Source organism: Macaca thibetana, chromosome 1, assembly GCF_024542745.1.
Source record: "Macaca thibetana thibetana isolate TM-01 chromosome 1, ASM2454274v1, whole genome shotgun sequence".
Classification (NCBI taxonomy): Eukaryota; Metazoa; Chordata; class Mammalia; order Primates; family Cercopithecidae; genus Macaca; species Macaca thibetana.
The window spans coordinates 62,606,340-62,618,473 of record NC_065578.1 but is presented as its reverse complement, the minus strand read 5'-3'; the positions used below and the strand labels follow the sequence as shown (position 1 = coordinate 62,618,473).

At 39.1% G+C, this 12,134-nt stretch overlaps 1 protein-coding gene and 1 long non-coding RNA gene across 2 annotated transcripts in view; one reads left to right on the top strand and one right to left on the bottom strand.

Moving 5' to 3' along the window:
- Positions 1–12,134, bottom strand: part of ALG6 (ALG6 alpha-1,3-glucosyltransferase) — a 65,636-nt gene that overhangs the window by 5,862 nt on the left and 47,640 nt on the right. Inside the window, exons 12-14 of the mRNA XM_050755897.1 lie at positions 11,499–11,569; positions 2,579–2,647; positions 2,254–2,452 (exon numbers count right to left, since the gene is read on the bottom strand). Of these exons, the coding sequence (XP_050611854.1) occupies positions 2,254–2,452; positions 2,579–2,647; positions 11,499–11,569 (339 nt within the window). The remainder of the gene's footprint in view (positions 1–2,253; positions 2,453–2,578; positions 2,648–11,498; positions 11,570–12,134) is intronic.
- LOC126934963 (uncharacterized) overlaps positions 1–12,134 on the top strand; it is a 159,699-nt gene that overhangs the window by 107,363 nt on the left and 40,202 nt on the right. The gene's annotated exons all lie outside the window — the stretch shown is intronic.

The following is a 12,134-nucleotide window of genomic DNA, read 5'->3' as shown; positions in this document are numbered from 1 at the left end:
GAAAAAACTGATGAACTTCTAAAAACAATATGAAAATAAAGGGATGTAAGATAGATAAAACAATCTTGTAAAAAAACAAAATCAGTGGACTTGCATTTTCAATTTCAAAACTACAAAGCTACAGTAAACAAGACAGTATGGCAGTGGCATAAGGATAGACATATAGATCAATGGAACAGAACCGAGAGTCCAGAAATAAACCCTTATATTTAAGAACAACTGATTTTCAACAAGAGTGCTAAGACAATTCAGTGCAACTGAAATAACTGAATAAAGTCAGACTCCTACCTCACACCATATACAATATTAACTCAAAGTGACTCAAAGGCATAGATATAAAAACTATAAAACTCTTAGAAGAAAATACAGGGGTAAGTATTTGTGATCACTGGTTATACAGTGGTTTCTTAGATATGACACCAAAAGCACAACAAAAGAAAAAAATAGATATACTGGATGTTATCAAAATCAAAACTTTTGTGCTGTAAATGATACCATCAAGAAAGTGAAAAGGCAACACACAGAATGGGAGAGAATACTTGCAAGTTAAATATCTGGTAAGGAACTCATATCAAGAATATATATTTAAAAAAAACTCTTACAGATCAAAAATAAAAAGATAACCCAGTTTAAAATGGGCAAAGGGTTTGAATAGGCATTTCTCCAAAGAAGATACACAAATGGCCAATAAGCACATGAAAAGATGTTCAACATCATTAGTCATTAGGGAAATGCAAGTCAGAACTCCAATGAAATACCACCTCACACCCATTAAGATGGTTGTAATGAAAAAGACAACAAATGCTGTGAAAGATGTGGAGAAATTAGAACCCTCACACATGGTTGGTGAGGATGAAGAATTGTGCTGTACTTTGGAAAAGAGTTTGGCAGTTTCTGAAGATGTTAAACATAGAATTACCATATGATCTAGCAATTCTACTCCCAGGTATACACATAAGGGAAATGAAAACATATGTGCACTCAATACCTTGTAAACAAATGTTCACAACAGCACTATTCATAACACTAAAAAAGTAGAAACAACTAAATGTCCATTAATTGATAAATGGATAAACAAAATGTGGTATATCCACATAATGGAATATAATTTGGTAATAAAAAGGAATAAAGTACTGATATATGCTATAACATAAATGAACCTCAAAAATATGCTAAGTGGCCGGGTGCAGTGGCTCACACCTGTAATCCCAGCACTTTGGGAGGCCGAGGCAGGCAGATCATGAGGTCAGAAGTTCGAGACCAGCCCAGCCAACATAGTGAAACCCCATCTCTACTAAAAATACAAAAATTAGGCAGGCATGGTGGCACATGCCTATAGTTCCAGCTACTAGGGAGGCTGAGGCAGGAGAATCGCTTGTACCCGGGAGGCAGAGATTGCAGTGAGACAAGATTGCACCACTGCATTCCAGCCTGGGTGACGGAGAAAGACTGTCTCAAAAAAAAAAAAAAAAAGTATACACACACACACACACACACACACGCATGCGTGCTAAGTGAAAGAACCCAGTCATAAAAGACCACAATTTTATTATCCCATGTTATGGACTGAATTAAAATTCATATGTTGAAGCCCTAACCCCCAATGTGACTATATTTGGAGATACAGCCTTTCAGGAGGTAAATAAGATTAAATCAGATGATAAGAATGGGGCCCTAATCCAATAGTATTCATATCCTTACAAGAAAAGGAAGAGACAACAAAGGTCTCTCTCCATGTGTGACATATAAAGTAGAGACCTTCTACAAGCCAGGAAGAGAGGCCTCACCAGAAACCAACCCTGATGGTAGAACCAACCCTTGATCTTGAACTTTTAGTCTCTAGAACTGTAAGAAAATTAATTTCTGTTGTTTAAGAAACCTAGTGTGGTATTTTGTTATGGCAGCTGTAGCTGACTAATACATTCCATTTATAGGCAATGTCCAAAGTAGGCAAATCTAAAGGGGCAGAAGCTGGCTGTCCAAGGAAGGGAGTTAGGAGTGAGAATGGAATGGGGAATGAATGCTAATGGGTACAGATTATTCCGGGAGTGACAAAAACAATGTAAAATTAGATGATGGTGATAGTTGTACAAATCTGTGCATATACTTAAAACCACTAAGTTGTATACTTTAAATGAGTGGGTTTATGTGAATTATATCTCAAAAAGCTATAAAAGAAAACCACTACTTCAATAATTTTTTTAAATAGTGGCATGCTAAAAAAAAGTGCCATTTCTTAAAAATTGAACTTACCAAATATTGTATCATTCTTGAAAGAAATGTAAAACATGGAAGATATTTCCTCACAGAAATGGAAAAGGATTTCAACTGCAGTTCTTCTTCAGAAGTCTTTTCAAATATTGAAAAGGAAGTTACACAAGCTATAAAAAATGCCATTGTTGTCACAACAGAAGGCATTAGGAGTTCATCCTTCAATAGAAGAGGTAGCAGACTGTAAAGGAAAATTTTTAAAAATCAAAAGAGAATCATCAATTCAAACCATAACCACTTTATTAAAAAGTTTTAAATTAGTTTACAAGAATTATACTGTAAATATATGGAAATTGGTATGACTTACCTAAATGTTGACACAAGTAAAAACCAAGTAGACATAAAAGGAATTTCACTTAAAACTAAGCAGACTGGTCTAAAATGGTAAAGAAAAAAAATAATATTACAGAATATAATTTCAACTCCTAACTTAAAAAATATAAACACATTTTATCTGTCTGATTTTCAGAGGTAGCTTAAAAAAAGCCAGGAAGGTCTTCACATGTACTACTGATTCATTTTGTTAACAGTCCAGACTAAATTAGCCTAGACACAGGCACAGAGGTGTCAACTTCTCATAATAATTGGAAAACTGCTGCTTCCAGTATGCCATTAATGGAACTTTTTTTCTCTATCACACAAACAAGTAGCTTAAGAAAAGGATCAGATAAACAAATCTGAGAAGGTTTTGTCATATATTTCGTAGTACTTGGTAAATATGAATTGCTAGTATTGTTTTCAAGCATCTCTTTTATGTTCTTTCATGTTACATATTACTCCACTAAGTTAAAACTAAAGTTATGGCAGACAAGATCATCATGCCACTGGAGATGACAAGAGAGGCAAGAGGATAAAGGAAAACAAATTGATAATAGTAAAATTAAAAGGAGGAAGAAATTAGTAGGAAGAGCTACATGAAAAGAGAAGTAGTATAGGAACAGGAAGCACAATGCCAATAAATCGAACCACTGGCTTTATCAAAGAGTTGTTTAGGGGCCAGGCACAGTGGCTCAGGCCTGTAATCCCAGCACTTTGGTAGGCCAAGGCTGGTAGATCACTTGAGGTCAGGAGTTCAAGACCAACCTGGCCAACATGGTGAAATCCCATCTCTACTAAAAATACCAAAAAAAAAAAAAAAATAGCTGAGCTTGGTGATGCATGCCTGTAATCCCAGCTACTTGGGAGGCTGAGGCAGGAGAACTGCTTGAACCCAGGAGGAGGAGATTGCAGTGAGCTGAGATCATGCCACCGCACTCCAGCTTGGGCGACAGAGCGAGACAACAGGGCAAGACTCTATCTCCATTAAAAAAAAAAAAAAAAAAAGTTGTTTAGGGTCATAGCTCTCAGCCCTGTGACCTCCTTACCACAACTCCTGTTCTAGTACCTTCAGGATTCAATTGTGGCAATGCTCAAGGAAGGAGCATTGCTAGTCTGAAGTCCTGAGTCCTGGCCCCCATGTTTGCCATTGATTTACTGTGTGACCTTGAGCAAAGAATCTATTTTCTTAAGTGGGAATGGAAATAATAATAATAGTACCCCATATTCTTAAGTAGTTGAAAGAACTCTTTGCAGGGATCATCTAGTGTTTATTTTTTAAAATACAATAAACTTCCCTAATGATGGTGGTTGTTGAATAACTGTTATCATCCTTATTTTAAAAGGTGCTCTATAAAGATGTGGGCATTCTCCCCCTTTCCTAGAAGGATGACTTTTTCCTATGTCAACTAATATATGAGGTTTAAACCCTGGGATTATAAACTGATTGAAAACTACTAAAAGAAATTACTAGGCAGGGTGCAGTGGCTCACACCTGTGATCCCAGCACTTTGGGAGGCTGAGACAGGCAGATCACGAGGTCAGGAGTTCGAGATCATCCTGGCCAACATGGTGAAACCCCGTCTCTACTAAAAATACAAAAAAAAAAAAAAATTAGCTGGACTTGGTGGCGCGTGCCTGTAATCCCAGCTACTCAGGAGGCTGAGGCAGGAGAATCACTTGAACCAGGGAGTTGGAGGTTGCAGTGAGCAGAGATTGTGCCACTGCACTCCAGCCTGGCGACAGAGTGAGACTCCGTCTCAAAAAAAAAAAGAAATTACTAGAGGACTTTCCATTTCACTGCCTGAGAATGGATGCATATTAACAGCAAGCTCATCGAAGGTGCTCAATAAATACTGTTTTCTCTTTCTGGTTTAATTATTTCCCATTTATGCATTCAATATTTATTTACCAAACACAAGCATTGATCAAAAATGTATTATAGCCAGGCGCAGTGGCTCACAACTATAATCCTAGCACTTTGGGAGGCCAAGGTGGGAGGGTCACTTGAGCCCAGGAGTTCAGGACCAGCCTAGAGAACATAGCAAGATACCACCTCTACAAAAAATTTAAAAATTAGCCTGGCATGGTGATGCATGCCTGAGGTACTTGTTACTTGGGAGGCTGAAGTGGGAGGCTCACTTGAGCCCAGGAGTCCGAGGCTGCAGTGAGCTATGACCATGTCACTGTGCTCTAGCCTGGGTGACTGAGTGAGACCTTGTCTCTTAAAAAAAACTTACTACATATAAGCACTGCTCTGAAAGGAATACAAAGATGATTATAACTCAGCTCCTAACCACAAAGTACTTAAAATTCATCACCAAACAGCGAAATTCCCTACATCCTCAACCTCTTCTCTGAACCCCTCCCTTTACCACCTTGTTTGAAACAATGCCTGGCTGTCTCCTCTGAGGACAGTACTGCCCTCTGCCCTCTCAACTGTGTCTGTTTTTGTTGTTTCCACAGTCTTCAAGTGACGTGGCCTGGAGGTGGGAAGTAACCTCCTTGATTTTCCTCACTACTTTCCTACCAGTTCTTCCTCTCTCCATCCTAATAATCTCCAGCTTTGAACCTCATGTCATCACACTTTATCCCCGATTATTCCCTATCTTGTAAATACTGACCAACCACAGGGCTGCTTCCTCCTTTACCCAAAGATTTCAACTCCTTTCTCACTATCACTCTCTACATACTGACTTAATTCTTGGTAATTTAAAATATACATAGATCTTCCCTCTCATTTGCTAGAATGCCTCTCTTCTAGGGATCTCATCTTTAATGCTGTCCCTTAGGGTCATACTTTAGACTGCACCTCCTCCATGACTCCTGCCTTTTAGATATTCCAACTCCAACCATCTTTTGATCCCACCAAGATCTTCGATCCATTGTTCCTACCACCTTTTCACTTTCCCTCATCGCTTCCACAGCCTTTTCCCTTTTTACCTATCTTAAATTCCAAGGTCAATCATTATAATCACTCTCATACATTCACTCTTAAGCCCTCAAGCAAGGGAGTTATCCTCACCAGACAAAACCATAAACCTGGAAATACCCAACTTTCCACCAGTGCTTACTCCAACCGTGCTGAACAACTGCTCTAGAGAACAACAGCTACCCATACTAACTGCTCTCACTTTAAATACATGATCATGATATTCAAGTGCCCTGCAATTACTATATATTTCCCTGATCTGTTTACACTCTGTCTCTCCTTAGAAAATGTTTCACACTTCTCCCTCCTACTTCCAACAGCTTCAACCCACTCTTGGCTAATGACTTTCCCTCTCACTTCAATAAGAAAATTGAAGCAGTTAAAAGAGAACTTTCACAGATGCCCGCCATCACATTTACTCCCTTCCCAGCATCTCTACCAATATAGCCTATTCACCCCTTTTACTAAAGAGGAACTCTTCACACATCTGTCCAATGCCAATTCTTCCATTTGTGCTCTAGATCGTACCCCATCTCCCTTTCTGAAGGACAGTGCTCCAGCAGCTCCTCCTCCTCTCAAGATCCTGTACCATCAGCTTTCCTTCTCTGCTCATCATTCCCCTGCCTTTATTGCTCCTCTCTTAAACAAACAAACCTATCTTGACCCCATTTTCTCTACCAATTATTGCCCTATTTTTCTGCTTCCTTTTTCAACAAAACTCCTCTGAAGAACAGTCTACCTTCCTCACACCATATATAAAACCTCAACTGGGCACGGTGGCCCATGCCTGTAATCCCAGCACTTTGGGAGGCCAAGGCAGGCAGATCACTTGAGGTCAGGAGTTCGAGACCAGCCTGGCCAACATGATGAAACTCCTGTCTCTACTAAAAATACAAAAATTAGCCAGGTGTTGTGGCAGGCAACTGTAGTCCCAGCTACTCAGGAGGCTGAGGCAGGAGAATCGCTTGAACCCAGGAGGTGGAGGCTGTAGTGAGCCGAGATTGCACCACTGCACTCTAACCTCAGTGACAGACCAAGGCTCTGTCTCAAAAAAAAAAAAAAAAAAAAAAAAAATTAAAATTAACTCAAAATGGATCAAAGACATAAATGTAAGAGCTAACTCCATAAAACTCTTAGAAGGAAAATGAGGGTAAATCTTTATTTCCTTGAGTTTGGCACTGGTTTCTTAGATATATACCAAAAGTACAATCAAAAGACAAGACAGGTAAATTAGACTTCATCAAAATTAAAAATTTCGTGCATCAAAGAACACTATCAAGAGGGTACAAAAGACAACCCAAAGAATGGGAGAAAATATTTGTGAATCATATGTCTGATAAAGGTTAGTACCCAGGATATAAAAAGAACTCCTAAAACTCAAAAAATGACAACCCAATTAAAAATTGGGCAAAGGGGCTGGATGCAGTGGTTCACACCTGTAATCCCAGCACTTTGGGAGGCCAAGGTGGGTGGATCACGAGGGCAGGAGTTCAAGACCAGCCTGGCCAACATAGTGAAACCCCACCTCTACTAAAAATGCAAAAAGTAGCCAGGTGTGGTGGCACACGTCTGTAGTCCCAGCTACTGGGGAGGCTAAGGCAGGAGAATCTCTTGAACACGGGAGGTGTAAGTTGCAGTGAGGTGAGTCTGCACCATTGCACTCCAGCCTGGGCGACAGAACAAGACTCCATCTCAAAAAAAAAAAATTCGGCAAAAGATTTAAATAGGCTTGTCTGAAGAAGATAGACATATTGTGCCAGCAAGCACATAAAGAGATGCTCAATATCATTAGTCATTAGGGATATGCAAATCAGAATCACAATGAGACACCACTCATATCCACTAGCATGGCTATAATCAAAATGATGGAAAATAACAAGTGCTTTCAAGGATATGGAGAAACTGAAGCCTTCATATATTATTAGTGGGAATGCTAAATGGTGCAGCTGCTGTGGAAAACTTTGGTGGTTCCTCAGTGAGTTAAATACAGAATTGCCATGTGACTCAGCAATTCTACTCCTGAGTATAGACTCAAACAAAAGCTTGTACATGAATATTCACAGTGGCACTATTCACAACAGCCACAAGGTGGAAACGACCCAATGTCCATCAACTGATGAATGATGAACAAAATGTAGTGTATCGATACAATGCAATACTATTCAGGCATAAAAAAAGAATACGGTTCTGATACAACATGGATGAACCTTGAAAATGTTAAGAAGCTAGACACAAAAGACCACATATTATATGATTCCATTTATATGAAATATCCAGAATAGACAAATCCACAGAGATTTGCGGAAAGCAGATTAGTGGTTCGAGGGACTGGGGGGAAGAGAAAATGGAGAGGGACTGCTTTGGGTATGGGATTTCCTTTCGCGGTGATGAAGATCTTCTGGAAGTAGACAGTGGTGATGCTTGCACAACAGCGTGAATGTACTAACTCATAATGTAAAATTTATGCTATGTGTACTTTACCACAATTTTTTAAAATTAAATATTTATTTTAAAAAATGAATTACCAGCCAGGCACAGTGGCTCATGCCTGTAATCCCAGCACTTTGGGAGGCCAAGGCAGGGGGATCATTTGAGGTCAGGAATTCGAGACCAGCCTGGCCAACATGGTGAAACCCTATCTCTTCCAAAAAATACCAAAATTAGCTGGGCGTGATGGTGTGCGTCTGTAGTCCCAGCCACTCGGGAGGCTGAGGTAGGAGAATCGCTTGAACCCGCAAGGCGGAGGCTGCAGTGAGCTGAGATCACGCCACTGCACTCTAGCATGGGTGACAGAGTAAGACCCTGCCTCAAAAAAACAACAACAACAACAACAACAAAAAAAAAAAACCCATGCATTATCCCTACTTGTCTTTAGTTCTTCTCCTCTCATTTTTTCTATTTTTTTTTTTCCTTTGTTTTTTGAGATGGAGTTTTGCTCTTGCTGACCAGGCGGGGAGTGCAATGGTGCAATCTCAGCTCACTGCAACCTCCTCCTGGGTTTAAGCAATACTCCTGCCTCATCCTCCCAAGTAGCTGGGATTACAGGCATGAATCACCACACCTGGCTAATTTTGTATTTTTAGTAGAGACGGGGTTTCTCCATGTTGGTCAGGCTGGTCTCAAACTCACAACCTCAGATGATCCGTCCACCTGGGCCTCGCAAAGTGCTGGGATTACAGGTGTGAGCCACCGCGCCTGGCCCATTTTTTCTTAACCCTACCTAATCAGGCTTCCTCCTGCATTGCTCCACCAACACTGGCCCTACCAAAGTCACCAGTGACTTCCATATTGCTAAGGCAAATATGTTCTCAGCCCTCATCTTATTTGACCTATTAAGCAGCATCTGATGCAACTTACCACCTCATTTCCTTAAAACACCTTCTTTTTTTATATATATATTTTAAGTTCTGGGGTACATGTGCAGGACGTGCAGGTTTGTTACATAGGTATACGTGTGCCATGGTCGTTTGCTGCACCCATCAACCCGTCATCTACATTAGGTATTTCACCTAATGCTATCCTTCCCCTATCCCCCACCCCCAAAACAGGACTGTGTGTGATGTTCTCCTCCCTATGTCCTTGTGTTCTCATTGTTAACTCCCATTTATCAGTAAGAACATGTGGTATTTGGTTTTCTGTTGCTATATTAGTTTGCTGAGAATGATGGTTTCCAGCTTCATCCATGTCCCTGCAAAGGACATGAACTCATCCTTCTCTATGGCTGCATAGTATTCCATGGCATATATGTGCCACATTTTTTTAATCCAGTCTATCATTGATGGACATTTGGGTTGGTTCCAAGTCTTTGCTAGTGTGAATAGTGCCGCAATAAACATAAGTGTGCATATGTCTTTATAGTAGAATGATTTGTAATCCTTTGGGTATATACCCGGTAATGGGATTGCTGGGTCAAATGATTTATAATCCTTGGGGTATATACTCAGAAATGGGATTGCTGGATCAAATGGTATTTCTGGTTCTAGATCCTTGAGGAATCGCCACACTGTCTTCCACAATGGTTGAACTAATTTACACTCCCACTAAGTGTAAAAGCATTCCTATTTCTCCACAACCTCTCCAGCATCTGTTGTTTCCTGACTTTTTAATGATTGCTGAGGCAGAAGAATTGCTTGAACTAGGGAGGCGGAGGTTGTGGTGAGCCGAGATCGTGCCATTGCACTCCAGCTTGGGCAACAAGAGCAAAACTCCATCTCAAAAATAATAATAATAAAATAAAATTGCAACCTCTACCTGCATCCCATCCTCCAGTACTCCCAATTACTCTTGCTCTGTTTTGTTTCTCTGTCATGGTATTTATTACCTTCTAACACACTCATTTCTTCTTATTATTATTATTATTTTTGTATTAGTGTCTATCCTTAAGAATGATAGCTAAGAAGGCAGGGATTTTTGTCTGGAATATATCACAAGTGCACAAAACAGTGCCTGAAAAATAGTAGGCACTCAATAAATATTTATTGAATGAAATATTTGTTTAATGGTATAATTAGCTGGGACCGGGTCAAAAGGAACTTTTATTTAATTTCTTTTTTTTTTTTCGAGACAGAGTCTCACTCTGTGCCCAGGATGCAGTGCAGTGGCGCGATCTCGGCTCACTGCAACCTCCACCTCCTGGGTTCAAGCAATTCTCCTGCCTCAGCCTCCCAAGTAACTGGGATTACAGGCGCCCGCCACCATGCCTGGCTAATTTTTTTGTATTGTTAGTAGAGATGGGGTTTCACCATGTTAGCCAGGATGGTCTCGATCTCCTAACCTCATGATCCACCCGCCTCGGCCTCCCAAAGTGCTGGGATTACAGGCTTGAGCCACCACACCTAGCCCAAAAGGAACTTTTAATGCAAACTGTAAAACCATTTACCAAAAATAGATTAAAGCCATGCACCGTAAATAATCTAGGTGCATTTGTAGAAAATGAACCCCTAGAAGTTCAGTGTCTCAGAACTAATCTGGTCATATTACAGGCCCTGAATGAGCTGCCTTTCTATGAGCATAAATTCTGGGGAAATATATTAATACATGTTTGAAAGTAATGCCTCTCCACAGTTTCATCCCCTGGTACCAGTGATTTGTGTAGGGTCAGCCTAGCCTCATAGAATAGTGGTAAGCTCTAACTCAGGTTTGGGCCTCAGGGGATGGCATTAAGCAGTCTTCCCAGTCTACAATGATATGAGACTGTATTATTTAGAGCCAGGAAGCCTTCCACACAGGGCAGCCCAGCTCTGCACTAAGGTTTTAGTCCGAAGCTCCACCTAGTAAAAGCAATACTGCCTGCCATTGGTCATTGGTCATTCTGTACACGTATCTTCCACAGGATCCTACTGAACATAGGGTGAGGGGTAGAGCAGTAGTGGGTTGGGACTGACCTAGAGGAGGATTTCAGAATTCCAAAGTGTTTCATGCAAATACTATTTTAACATTAGGATATCATACTCCCAGCTGTCATCCACTGCTTTCTATGAACACCGGGAAAAAAATTTAATGCTTCTAAAACAAGATAGTCTGATTACAGATTACCAGTGGGGTCTAAACTAAGCTTGTGGCAAAGAAGAGAAAGAAGACAACATATAAAAGACCCCATGGAAGTAAATGGAAAGAAGAAGACTACTGAATATGATGTGGAAATCAATGAAATGAAAAAAGCAAAGATGACAAACAGGCTCCAATCTGATGAAAACCTCTTTGAAGGCTATATTTTTTATTAGCATGTAGAAAATATAAGTGAAGGAACAGGAAGAAATTAAAATTATGTCAATAATATTCTACCAAAATTTTTCAGTTTAAAATACATTTTATAAAGAAAATCAAAAATTCTGGAAAAAAACATGACTATGAAATCATTTTATGCAAAGATATAACATTTGTGTAGTTTTGTTTTGCATTCAAATGTATATTTGTATGTAAATTATAAAGTTATACGATAAACACATAATAAACACATACTTAAAACGTTTCTACTTACAATGATACCAAGAGAATGGATTTTTCATGTACTTGGAAAGAAAATAAAAAGAATGATAGTGCACAGCTAACCTTTAAGAAAAAAGGGGGGGAAATGAGATATAACAACTTGTGAAATAGCATATCAATTATGAATCTAATAAAAATCATTTCAAATGAAAGTTGAAAGTTTATTAAAGCTTCTATTTAGAAGTAAAATACAAGCAACACTAGTATGCGTATTTTAATCAAATTTAAAACTTGAAATATTTTTTTCAAAAACAATGATTATAAAGCTTTATTTAACTATCTAAGTTCATTATAACTCAGTTATTAATAAACAGAACTAGTAAATATCTCAGACACAACAATCATACATTCATCCTCCCTTGGAATCTCGAACAACTTAAATTTAAAAGCATGAAAGACAAGAAGGTCAGAATCTAAAACCAGCAAAACAAATCTATTTTGGTGTTTTAAAACATGCACTTCAATAGAATCTATTAATGTTTTATAAATTAATCACGTGCTATTTGGAGTTTTAAATAAAAAATTATCTATTTTGAGAAGTTTATATGCTGCAAATTAGATACGGATAACTATCCAGTTGCTCAAGCAAAAACCTTGAATCTTATCCATGCTACACATCTATCCCATC